The following is a 13,776-nucleotide window of genomic DNA, read 5'->3' as shown; positions in this document are numbered from 1 at the left end:
ATCTTTCTTCCCAAAGATTGAAGAAACAAACAAACAACCTCTCCGTACTCTTAGAAATAAAAAAGACCTTAATATTTTCCTGAATTGTGAGCACTTATGGCCAGTGTTCCACACCCATCCCTCCGTTATTCTTCAGGAAATTCTCTGTATTAAGATTATTGTTGCCTGGCTATTATTTTCCCACCACACAGTATCTTCCATATGGATCCTGTACCTGCCAGTAGTTGGGTTTCATCAGAACCATAATGATTATTGTACATAAAAGGACAAAGCAAGAAACCAGACATGATCATGCATACCAAAACTCAAAGAAAAAGTTACCCAAGCCTTTCTTCACAATAGCTTTCGCTGGCGTTGTGGGCCGTCGAGCTGTCCTGGGCTGTTCTGATGGCCCTTCCCTGCAGTCTTCACCTTTGTACCCAGGACAACATCTCCATTCTAGCTCTGTCACAGTCTTATATGCAACTGTGTACCGAGGTCTGAAACTTGTTCGGTATCTGCCAAAACAGAGAGTATTTTAAATTACTTGAAACTTAATCTGTTATTTGGATCAATCCTGAAATTAAGACTGTTTTCCCTTTAAATTCATTTCATACACACTTCATTTTCTTTTTGGAACACCAAATGAACAAACATTTTTGTCCCGGTATTAAAAGTTACCTGCACTTAACTGAGATCACTTCAGGGAAATCAAGCAGGGCCAGAGCAAAAGGGATATCGTGCTGGGGGAAGGGAAGGGTCATCCACCAGACATTGCCGAGAGTAACAGTGACTGCCAGTGTGTGTATGTATTACTCTATAAATTCAAAACTTTTCTCCTCTAACTACTTGTCATCACAGACCCACCCATGAGGCTCCTCTGGCAGTAATTTGACAACATAAAACGTTTCTGCCTGCTTTGTCTCTCCGTAGTCACTGCTCAAACGTTCCTCATAATCTGTATATACAGAGCAGTTAAAGCCAGGAAAAGACAAAACACTGAAAGCAGGAGTCAGATAAGGACATGAAAGAAGGAGCCTGAAGAAAGGCAGGGACCAGTGAAGCAAGCAACTCTTCCTCACTTCACTGTCCCAGTTCAGCTCAAGAGGGTCTCGCAGACAAACCTCTGCACATTACGTGCATACAACTTCCAAGGATCCCTAATTACTCGCTCAGAAGTTATTAAACAGCAAACTGCTTCTAACTGTACAACTTTCTTTAACCAAAGACTCTTCCCACAATTTTTCTTATGCGCATGTAATACGGAATCCCCCCAGGACAAATTGCAGAAGCTGTTTCATTATATAAAAACTGCATCAACTTAAGGAATAGCCCGTTTTGGATTGAGAAAAGAAAATACAGAATAAAGAAAGAAGGTGGAGTAATTACGGACTAAATGAGGAAGATAAACAAAAAGTTATCCCAGTTTCTCACGTTGATTCCTTTCTGTGAATAAAACTAATTTTACAGTGCCTTCTCTACCACAGTTTTTAGGTTTTTATTTATTATTATTATTATTGTATACTATTTTACATTAGGATAACAGTTTGCTTCCATTAAAGACAGAAGTGCTTCCCAACTGAGGTGCCCCTGGAGCAGTAATACCCACACAAGAAACAAAGGGCAACAGCAAAGGACTCAACAAGAGCTCTATAACAGATTTCATTCTTACAGGGTGTCTTCTGGGACCCAGAGAGCACAGAATGGGCACCAGAAACAGCTGTGCTATCACAAAGAATCGACTCCATGTTTCATTAAATGTTTTCCTGTATTAGTATGCAAACTGCCTTTTTGTTTAAAAGTAATCAGAAAAAAAAAGCTACCAGATGGAAAGTATTAAATCTTGCACCAACTGTGAAGCAGCTTCTAGTGAATGTCACAGAGTTTAACTGTTAGTCTCCATGGCTTCTCCTGCCACATTTGCAAATAATTGAAGAAATATATATTTATGTAACATCTACCACTTCGCAAACACAATTTTAATAGGCCCTCTATCTGATAGCCATTTGCTTTGGGTGTGTTTTGGTGAGCTGCTTCGCAAACTTGGGGTGGGGGAGCTCAAAGTGTTAACTACTGATTTGTTTCTTCCCCAGTTCCACAACAATGTATTCTAACTTTTGTACAGAGGAAATACTCCGTGCTCTTTCACGTTATCACTTCATCTATAATCATAGCATCATAGAATGGCTTGGGTTGGAAGGGACCTCAAGGATCATGAAGCTCCAACCCCCTGCCGCAAACAGGGCCACCAAACTCCATATCCAATACTAGACCAGGCTGCCCAGGGCCCCATCCAACTTGGCCTTGAACACACCTCCATGGACGGAGCATTCACAACCTCTCTGGACAGCCTGTTCCAGCACCTCACCACTCTCATAGTAAAGAACTTCCCCTTGACATCCAACCTAAATCTTCCCTCCTTCAACTTAAAACCGTTTCCCCTCATTCTGCCATCACCTACCCTACAACCTCTCACTGAAGGGCAAAATGTTACTTTGATTAGAGACACTGTCGGTTCTTTCCCAACTATTTTGGGGCCAAACAGTAGTCAGGTTAACAAGTCAGTCTGGATTCTCTTTTCTCTTAACAGAAAGGCAAGGGTGGGTCTGGCTGTAAATCTGTCAGCCACTCCCAGCCATGGTGGTCTGTTACGGTTATCAGCTTTTCTGACTCTGACTTGATGAACATTAACTCCAAGTGGGTTTCCTTTTTTTTATTTGAACCTTTACAATAACATACTTGAAACAGCTGTGGGATGGCCTTAAGCTCATAATTTCTTTTACTGTGTTCATGAAAATGTCTGCTGAATGCTGTTTACAGATGTAAAGTGCAGACATCCCAAGGTCAAGTGCTTAAACATTAAATAGATGCGTGCAGTGTAGAGGGCACCATTGCAAAGGACAACAATCCAGCCACCCATGAACTTCTTTTTCTTTGCTTATCTGAATGTTAAACCACATCTCACGTAGGGAATTTGGGTAGGACTCCCTCCCTTTGAACTAGCTGCTAGAGGCAGAGAAGTGTCAGGATTAGCCAGGCGCTTTAGGGGTTTGAAGTGGTTGAAGAGTCATTACCATCTCTCTCACAAGCACCACAACACTGAAGTACAAACTAGACCTTCCAGCTCGATTTTCATATGCTGGAAATGGTAGTACATACTTTTCTCTGATTTCCATAAAACACTTAACTGCGCACAGCTTTGTGTGTGTTCCTTCTTATGCTTTCGGGGACAAAAGCCCTCCTGCAAACCCAACTATTTTGACTGTCTTCAGACACCACCGAGTTACATTTCCCTATTTCTTTCTGTACAGAATGGAGCTAAAAACAATTCTGCACCAGGAATATGAACAGCTTTAGTGCAAAATACGCATCTGATTACTCAGATTTTACAATTTTCCTTGTACCATTTCTGCCACTTCAATCACAGCTCAGGCAAGTTTATGTGTACTTCCTCTACAGTCATGTTCATCAATGCAGACACCTTCATATGACTTCAACATTCAGCTAGCAGTAAATTACAAGACGCTATCACACATGAGAGAAAATACAGAAAGAAATCTAAAGGAATCATGCTTAATATTTTTCATATGGGCAAATTATACAACTTTTTAAAAGAGGTTTTTAAAGCCAGAACTTCGCTCGCAGAGTGGATTTCAGTGGGGGAGCCGCAGACTTCCAGGGCTGTGCCAGAATTTAACAGTCTAACAGCACCAAACACAATTATGTTCTTGGAAACAGTTCTGACAAAACAAAGCAAAACGTAACTTTCTGGTAGAGAGCACATCCAAACAGTAATTTGCAGTTCTACATAATTAATGACACAGGATTGGGAGCTACTGAATTAAGTCTGTATTTATATTTGCAGTGCTTTCAATCAAGTTGTTCACTTATATTCACATCAAGGCATACAAAATATACTCAGTATTAACAGTATTTTATACCCATATTTTATCTTGTAGATGTGAATCTCTACACAGTTGTCTAATGAAGCAGTTTGGTCAAAGGAAGTCTGAAAAGTTCCGTAAGTCCCTTAAAGAACTTCGGCTCCACTTTAATGCCTGCAAATGTTGGAACATAATTAAGAAGATGATAAGACATTAAGTCTTCCTCCAGTTGATTTCTGCTATTCGAGAAAGTGTTAATAGTCACAATTATTTTTACAAGTGTCTCACAGATGGTGATTTTTTTCCTATGTGATTAAAACTTGTACCATCAGCATTTACTGTACATCAGTAACTCACCCATGAGGACCCTCAGCTAAAGAAGATGATCATATCCTTTAATTGAATTAAATAAAATTAACAAGGCCATTCTTCCAGAAAGCATGAACAGAGAGTGACTTCAACAGTCTAGTTTTTCCTTGCAAGAAAGAAAATAAGAACAGCTGCTTTTTTAGGAGTATTTCTGTAACAGGGTTTTAGCTACCAATGCCTGCCACCTTCACCATGAATTCAACATGGTGATCAAATGAGGCAGCCTGGTCTAGTATTAAATGTGGAGGTTGGTGGCCCTGCCTGCAGCAGGGGGGCTGGAGCTTCATGATCCTTGAGGTCCCTTCCAACCCAAGCCATTCTACGATTCTAACACATTCACAACAGTAATGCACATCTCCCTTTTTAATAACTAAATATTTCATAGCTGAACTGAAGTTGTATGGTTTGACGGTGATGTTTGACATCTCTTCCTCTTTCAGAGAGAAGTATTTTCTTAGGAAAATGCTTTAATTAAAAATACATGTTTGCTTCAAAAGCTAGACATTTCGGCTACGGAATGAGCTATAATTTTCTCATGGTGCTAAACCACAGAAGGAAGCAGTTAGCACTGATATTTGGAATGTCACCTAACAGCGATAAAACAAATCAGAAACATTTGGACAAAATTGGTGGGAAAACATATGGCTCAGCTCTGTAACTAGATATTAACATTCAACCTTTAGGGAAATGCAAGGAGATAACTGCCACCACATCCTCACCGTGAGCAAGGGACTGCAGAATCAGCATGTTTCTGCATAAGCAGTGTATAAAATGTTTATTCTGAGCACAAAATTCAAGGTCAGTCCAAAACTCTGTAGTCATTGGAACGGGTCCCATAACTTCAGCAGCCTGCAAATCAGGTCTTACTGAATATAAGATAGCAAATCTTCACTATTTAATGCTTTTACTGAATGTAGATCCACTCTTTCTAAATGATCTAGTATGCTCTGGCATGTCCCACTTATCCAAATCTCCTATATACTTTAGTGGGAGTGCTGGAGTAGCACATAGAACTCATCCTCACAAATCACGTACCTATAAGATAAAATTAAATGCAATCACGTTTTGAAAAAGTATTTTTTTGGTCACCAGATATCTAAGCTCCCATACTGACACGTTGACCTCTGTAGGGTAAAGAAGTGAAGTTAGTGTGAGCTGAATCCTGTATCTGCATTTTGCTGATTTATGATCTTGCTACTATACAGTGGCAGTAGCAGCTATCTTCAGCCCTACCCCACAGATGAGCTTCATTTAAGACAAATATGTCTTTACTCTGAATTTGTCCTAAGGCATTTAGAGCAACTGGTGGAAAGATGTTTTGACAGGAGCAGATTAACTCAGAAGTCTAGGTGCTCAGTAAAAGAAAGCCAACAGGTCAGTAATAAAGCCACATTTTGCACTGTACTAAAAATCTATTTAAGAAGAATCCTAGTAAATCCATGAACTGTTATTGATTTTGATCTGGCATTACAGACACTAAGTTACTTCTTACAGACTTATGAAAGTCTCATCTTTGCCCTTGTCCTCTTCCTTTAACTGTCTGTTTTGCTTTCCAAGATTGCTATAAAGAACGATGAGACAAGCGTTTTCAGGAGCTGGGGTTGGAATCTTTTCCACTAGCCCAATGCCTGGCCCAACTGTAGCCATCTCAGCCAAAATTCCCCGAAGGCCACAGTCAGGTCTTTATGCAAGACCTGTGAGTGAAGTCTCTGGCCCTTCACACCACGTGAGAAGCGCAACGGGAGCAGAGTTTGCCTCAAGTCTGGAAGAACCTGTGAGCTGGCTGGAATGTGGCACAGGTGACCTGGATCCCTCCCTCCCACCCTGTTCCCAGAACATCAGCATTTTAGGACAGACAAGTTGCTTTCTTCTACTCCTAAAGAATACTGTCCCATCACCTACTGGTGACAGGGAAGGAGCAGAGAACCACCCTGTCAAAATCAGCTCACTACAACCTAATCTCTCATGTGGTTCTCTTTAGTGCTGAACATTGATTCAACATATCCAAAAGAATTTTACCAGAATTTTATTATTATTATTACTAAACATAAGAGAGGCAAAAGACCACAGGTCTTTTAGTGGGATGTATATACAAGTAGAGATGACCACTAAACTCCAGTACAGAATGACCAAAAGCTAAATTTCAGGTGCAGATTTTGGTGTTCTTCATGTTAATGAATTATTACTTCTGAAAGCTAGGCAGGCATCATCATCTATGAGCAGAGAAACAAATATAATAAGACATATTTAAGGAACTTCTAGCCATACTCTGTGGCAGTGCTTAAAGCACAGCTTTGTTCTTGAGATTTGTACTTCTTACATGATTACTTCCTTCTATTTTGTCACAAGATAAACATATGCCAGTCAACCACATGCTGATAAACCAACAATAAGCTACTAAAAACCTGATGCAGCTGCAGAGGCCCCTGTTCATTGCAGGGGAGTTAGACAAGATGGCCTTTAAATGTCCCTTCCAAATCTAATGATTCTTTGGCTCTACAAAAAAAAAAGAAGTAAAATGGGATATTAGAGCCAAAAGACTTTTGTAGGACAGCACTGTGCAGAAGTCCAATAGTGGCACAAAAGGAAGGGATGCAGCAACAGCTCCCATGCTTATAACACCTTCACCTGCTCCTGCCTGCAACGGGGGCCAACCTTCTCACCTTACACCAGTGCAAAGGCCAAGTGAGAATGCAGAATACTGCTTCTGACAAAGAGAAACAAGATCTCCAGCAGCATCCCTTCTGCTTCCACTGCCCAAGACACAAGCTTATTTCTAAGTGTGAGCTACTGCTAATAGATTATTTTAAAAGATACTAATTGAATATATAGAATGGATAATCGATGTTGTTATGAACACAAGATCCCAAGCCTGTGGGATTAACTGGGATCACAACCTTCAGAACAAAACACAGCCCTGCTTTGAGAGCTGATGCTTTACCAAGACACCAGGTCAAAGTGAACTGGAGGGGAGAGGAAAGATGAGATCTGAAAGCAAGAAGAAAGTCAGATGTCCTTAGAACTGTGGGAAGAGGAGAGGAATCATCAGCAATGTCTAAAACAGGAACTGCTCACTTTCTAATAGTGCAAAATATTTCTTGGTTGTTTTGGGTTGTTTTGTTTTTTTGTTTTGCTTTTGTTTTTGATTTTCTACTGGGGGGTGATTTATGACAAAACAGACCTTAAGTGGGTCAGCAGCTCCCCAAAATTAACAACCTGTTAGTTTGGAAACAGTTTGGTGCTTGACAGAGGAGGCCCCAGGCCTCTACGCCTTATACTTCTCAAACCAGAAGAACACAAAGAAGTATAATTATTTATATTAACGTGAACTGAGGAACAGATTGCGGCTTTCTGAATTACAGCAACAAACTATGAATGATGTATGAAATTTAAATCCCCTGTCCAGTCTACAAAGAAGAAAGTCATTGTTGCACTGAGTGTGTAGAGATGCATAACTTCAAACTCAGGGAGAATGCCAGGAAAGTTGACCATACTCAGCAGGCTCTCAAAGATTATCAAACAAGCACTCCAGGAAACTGAAGTATGCTCTGAAGTTGTTTAAGTTTCCTTACTGTTTTCAATGCAGAATCCCTTAGGCTAAACTCCCTATGCAGTCAGCTGGCTGGAGCCTGTACAAAGAAAGTCTGCTTCATACAAAATACCTAAGGAGGAAAAAAAACATATATCCCTAAAGACTTTTCTAGATATTTCAAGGGGAAACATGAATTAGCCCTCAACTTCTTGTGCATCCTGAAAGCTTTTCTGATGAGATGTGCTCTGCTAGAAGCCAGAGGCAAGCACAGTCTCTGATCCTGTTCTGACTTGTATGCCTTAGGTTTGATCCTGCCTGGTGCCGAGTGCTCTGGCACTGCTTCATTTCCATCAACTGAGCATTCTCAGAGAAAGCAACACCGGGACTGCCCAAGGATTGAAAACTACATGTGGATTTACTACATGTTCCTAGACGGGGACTGGTGTGCTCCACCCAGGACGCTCCGAGGTTGCCAGAGAACGATAAATCAATACAGCCATCTAAACTGAACTGGAAGTCTGACATCCTGTGTGCCAGCAGGAAAATTTCCACTCCTCAAAATATGTTTATTAATAAGTGTTGTACACTGGCTATTTAAAGCCAAGTGTAACTAATAAGTGCAGTCATCTATCCTGACATTTACAATTACAGAAAACCAGCAGCAGCAGTCTCTAAAGTTACTTCAGTCTTTTTGCCTTAAGTCTTCCCCTTGGCAATGACTGAACTTTGCTTTGGGAGCAGGCTTGTTTAAGGTTATTTAATACAAGAAGTTGGAAAATATTGCTCAATGAGAGATTTGGAAAGGTTTGCTAATTTAGCTATTGATTCATTTATAACTTTCTTGGCAGTTTTCTAAGTATGTGCAACCTACGGGAGTAACTGGTTTGCTTATTACACGTTGATCATTAGCGTTAAGATAAGACGCTCACACTAAATCATGAAATCCACTCCCCACAACCTAACGACAGGTGACCTGACCCATTATTCACTTGAGCACACGCTTATCTTTACGCACATGCGCAGAATTAATGGGGACTGTTATCTGAATTGGGGGATCTGATAAACATCCTTTCTTCGAGTCCCTGGGCAACATGACAACTTTGAAGCTAGCTCTGCTGTTTGGGGGCCCTGGGGGCAATTACGTGACCTCTAGGGGTACCTCCCCGTCTAAGTTTTTCTGTTTGATTTACTGCTTCGTACTCCCCAGTTCTCCATGGGCAGGGAAGTCCTGCTTGCTTGCTCTGGAGCAACAGTGAAAAACCAGAAAGCACTCTCCTTCTTTAGCTCACAGGCCGGCTTATTATCAATTTAACTTGACTAACAAAAGCAAATTTGCCCCAGAATGCTTGTCCAGAAGCTGGAGCATCTACGGTACAGTCAATTCTATAACAACATCCCACACCAAAGCAGCTACGCTGACCAGAGAATGTCCAACACAGAAGCAGAGAATCACATTAAGGCTGGAAAAGACCTCTAAGATCATCTAGTCCAAGTGTCCACCTACCACTGATAGAGCCCACTAAACATGTCCCTAAAAGTCCTGCCCAGGCTCCCTGCTCCTCCAGCCCTTTATAGATGGGGCATTCCAGAGGATCCACAGCCCTCGAGAGTTTGCAGAATCTAGTCAAGGAGACCGTACAATTTGCTTTTAAGCTAATTAAGATTCTAAGCTACTCAGGAGAAAGCTAGGAAAGGAAATTCGCAGCACAGTAAGTGGGGAGAGGTCATTTATTTATGAAACAATGCTCAACTTCCAACATGAAAGTTCTCTTTGGTGCGTAAAAAGACTAATATTTTCAGATAAGTATCCTTCATGCCCGTGACCCATTCATAACTAAGTTTCTCTCTCCTTCACCAGTCACACTTTTAAGTAAAATAAATCAGGAGTTCCCGAACTTCAAAGGGAACATACTTCAAAGGGCATTTCTGCTTCTTCTTTCTACTCCCTCTCTTCCTATCTCTTAGGCAGCCACACTAACTCACATTTACCCCTGACACCTTTATCGGCCAAAATATCCCCTAACTGTTCAGTGAGGAAATGTATTACTGAGCCCAAATATCTATAAAACATTTGAACAATGAAATCTCCTGAGTTCCCACTTAACATTTTAGGAGTAAAATGACATCTGAATGGACTTAACGGGCTCATGCATGTATATAATTTTTAGGCTTAATCACGAAAGCTTTCTATCTGTACCGAAATAAAAAGTCAGTGATGACTATAATTCATATCTGCAACACCTAACACTCCCATATACGAAGAACACTTGGAACTCAGGAGCACAGTGTACATTTAAGGCAGTGAAATACTCAAATACTTAAAGGCAGAGAACTATTTAAGTACTTGCCGTGCATAACCAAGGCGGTACCAAAGCACCAGAAACTCTTCAACTAATCCACTGACCAAAAACCCACCCTCTCAAGTACTAATAAAACCCATACATCTTTGATACAGTCAAATTCCTTGTTTGATTCGGATCTCCCTGTACCCACTGTCTGTAACAGAACGAGGTCTCAGATAAACCAAGAGTATCTGAAGGAGACTACACTGGGACTGTTGTTTATTCCAATGAATCTCTACTATTTAGTTAATTTTTAACTTCTCTGTGGCTGCATATAAAGGGAAAAAGAGGATAGTTCCAGAAAAATCCTCACAGCCATTTGTTTCTTTTATAGCTCTTTCCCATCCTATTCGCTAGCTAGGCACACGTTTTGTTATTCAAACCACTATTCCTTCTCAATTAAACAATACTTGAACAACACCTGAAGGAAGTTATTCCTGTGCACAGTGGTGTGCAGGATTTGAACAATGTATTTCAAACACATTGGATTACTTATTTTCTTACTCTGCTGCTAAGAAAACAAGCATACCAGCAACAGACAGAAAAATAAGTCATCGCCTATGAGAAGATGGTTTGGTACACAATAAGATTTCAGGACTTCGATATGATCTGCTTCAAGGACATTCCAGCTGCTTTCAGTGTTTGCTGTCTGCTGCTGCAATAGGTACTGAGAATACTTGATGTTAAGAATGAGGAAGTATGTAGCAGTTGCCACTCAGGGTATGAATAAAACTACACTTACATTCATCAAAAGTCAGATTCAGGAAGCAAAGGCTTACACTGAGTATCTAATTCTATTCTCCAAGAACAAAGAAGTCCCATGAGATTGGCCACAGCGGGCAAGCACAAACGTCCATTTAGCCACATAATGTATCTCTGACAACAGCCATCTCCAGACATGCAGGAAAAGCTAAAGGATGGAGTTTGATTTCTTAGAACTACAGTGTAACTTGGAAGGGATGTGACTTCTGAAGGTCATCCAGTTCGGTCCCCAACTGGAGCAGGGTTTCCCCTTCTGACTTCTGCCAAAGCTGCCACCAGTTCAACCAGTTTGTGGTTCAGGAATTCCCTAAGCTAGAAGCAATGCCCTCGTGCTTTCTACATCATCTCCTAGCAGATGGTCTAAGAAAAATTTACCACCACTGAAATTCCTTACTTCCACGATTGCTGATTTATGCATCCACAGAGCTCAGCTGTAACCCTCCCTCACTCCTCCACAGCTCTTCTACTGAGACTCGGTGCAACGGAGCGTAGGCTCCATTACAGAGCCTCAATCAGAACTCCAAAGTGAACAGTTCAATACTCCAGAGAGAAACAAGGGAAATTACACAAGACAGTGTGACTTGGCTGCCTGCTGCCTTTGTTATTTGCCTCAAATTCCTGTATTTATATATCCCACAAGAGAAAAGCTATTTTTCTAAGCAAACAAACAAATAAACAGCAGTGCATTCAAATGCCAAACGCCCAACACCTATTGTCCCAGGCCCCGGGGAAGGCAGTGCCATCAGTGCGCACAGTTCACCAAGCAGTATCAGTCATGGCCTCACCTCCTCACGTCGTATTAAAACCACTTACCCACACGTCAAAATCAAAAACAATTCTTTGTCATAAAAGAATCCTTGCCATCAACTCAGTCCAAGTGTGAGCTTGAGCACCCCAAAATCTGGGAGTCTTCCCAATGACTTCTTGAGAAGGTGAGATAGTTCCACAGCGTGCTCATCATGTACAGATTTCCAATGAAAGAGCGCAAACATTGCTGCTCTTCCACTGGGGAAACTGAGGAAAGGAATTTGCTAGAGATTAGCCACAGAGCACTGCAGCTGTCCCCACTTCCTGCTCAACATGGGAGACCACACAGCAGGCTGAGCTCAATGTGGTGCTCACCCTGCAGGCTGCTGTGTGCTCACGGTTAATCACAGCATCGTGATGTTTGGAAAAGACCTCTAAGATCACATCCAACCACCAGCCCATTCCCACCATGCCTTCTAACCACATCTACCCTTCTCATGAATACCTCCAGCAGTGGTGACTCCACCCCCCCGGTGCAACTCCCACTCCCCTCTTGTCCTATTGCTGTTACCTGGGAGAAGAGGCCAACCTCCACCTTGCTACAGCAGGAGCAGATAAAGTCTCATCTGAGCCTCCTCTTTACCCAAGTGAACCACCCCAGTTCCCTCAGCTGCTCCCCATAATGCTGCAGACCCATCACAGATTTGCTGCCCTTCTTCACTATCACATGAAACTAAACCAAACGAGCAACTTTGCATCAAACCCCGCACAAATCTCTGCATTGGCTGCGCTCCTTGCTGGACGGGCAACTGATGGCGGAACAGCAAACACACTAGCTCACATTCCTGGCTCTCCCTTGCTGTTACTCGCAGATCCAGCTGCGCAGAGCAGCCCCAGGCTCGCCGTGCTGAGCACACAGCCCGGTACACCTGGAGCAGCGCACAGGTGTGCAGCCAGCAGGTGCTGGGCTCCAGCAGCTCGTGGCAGCAGCCCGCGGGCCCGGGCAGGCAGCGCGGTGCGGTGTGCCAGCACAGCTCCCCCATCCCGGTCAGTTCGCACTGCGAACGCCCCGACAGACTCAATGTGGCTCTAATTAGTTCCAGCGGCCTTATGTTTGCAATAAAAGAGAGCGCTGGCCTCGGGGCGTGCTCGGGGACCGCAGGCTGGGGCAGGACGGCGGTCTCGCCCGAGCTGTGCTCGCTTTGGGGTGCAGCCCGAGCACGGCCGCGGCAGCTCCGTGCGGCCGGGATCGTGCTTAGGCTTCAGGAGGGCTTCGTGCAACTGAGCGCTTCCCCTCCCGACGCCGCCTCCTCTTCGGCTACTTACACCGGGGTCGGCCGGCAGGGAAACTCGTTCCAGGCACACTTGTACTGGGCCTGGACGTAACTCTCGGTCCCGTCCAGCACAGAGCAGCTGACGTTCTTGTTCACGATGTACGCACACCAGTTCCTGAGGGCAGAAGAGACACGAGGCGTCAGCGCCGGGCAGGAGGAGAGGCACGAGGAGCCCCGCACGTTCCGGCACCCCAACCCAGCCCAACCCGCCTCTGCTCACCCCGCCGCCGGCAGCGGCCCCCCAAGCTGTGCGGCCACCCCGCCCGGGCACGGCGCCGCCCCGCGGGTACTCACTTGCTGCGGGAGCCCGGGCGGGAGTAGCGCAGGTGCGGGGTGGCGTGGCTGAGCCCGGCGCCCAAGGCGAGGAGCAGCGACAGCGCCCAGCCCGAGGGCGCAGCGGGCCCGGGGCACAGCTCCATGGGGCGAGTCCCTCTTCGCCGGCTCCCTCCGTCCGTCTGTCCGCCCGCCCCGCCGCTCTGCCCGCTCCCTCACTGACGCAAATCCCCCCCACCCTGTTTCCGCCCTCCGCGGTGGCTCCGCGCCCCTCCGGCCCCGGCGCCGCTCCCTCCACCCCCGCCCGGCCGGACCCGGCCGGCCCCGCTCGCCGCCCGCCCCCCGCCGCTCCCGGGCCGAGGAGAGAGAGCGGGCCGGTGATGGAATCACCGCTCTCCGCGGCAGCGCCGAAGCGGAGGGACGACCGCCGGCCCCGCGTGGCGCCGGTCGCCATCAGCGGGGGCCCCGCTCCCCCTTCCCGAGGGCCGGCTGGGAGAGAGGGGCCCCGTGGGGATGGCTGCCCCGGGACACTGGGCGCGGGGCTCCCCTTCGAG

General features: G+C 44.6%; 1 protein-coding gene across 4 annotated transcripts in view; it reads right to left on the bottom strand.

Moving 5' to 3' along the window:
* Window positions 1–13,449, bottom strand: part of EMILIN2 (elastin microfibril interfacer 2) — a 31,069-nt gene extending 17,620 nt beyond the window's left edge. For all 4 annotated transcript variants that reach the window (XR_011902941.1, XM_072330351.1, XM_072330352.1 and 1 more), the window contains exons 1-3: window positions 13,244–13,449; window positions 12,942–13,064; window positions 322–497 (exon numbers count right to left, since the gene is read on the bottom strand). Coding sequence is in view for 3 of the 4 variants with exons in the window: in XM_072330351.1 (XP_072186452.1) it covers window positions 322–497; window positions 12,942–13,064; window positions 13,244–13,368 (424 nt within the window). In the remaining variant the exon portion in view is untranslated. The remainder of the gene's footprint in view (window positions 1–321; window positions 498–12,941; window positions 13,065–13,243) is intronic.
* Between the last annotated feature and the right edge of the window lie 327 nt (window positions 13,450–13,776).

The sequence above is a fragment of the Excalfactoria chinensis genome, chromosome 2 (genome assembly GCF_039878825.1).
Source record: "Excalfactoria chinensis isolate bCotChi1 chromosome 2, bCotChi1.hap2, whole genome shotgun sequence".
Taxonomy (NCBI): Eukaryota; Metazoa; Chordata; class Aves; order Galliformes; family Phasianidae; genus Excalfactoria; species Excalfactoria chinensis.
The sequence above is the reverse complement of the archived record's forward strand: the minus strand, read 5'-3'. Positions and strand labels throughout refer to the sequence as shown.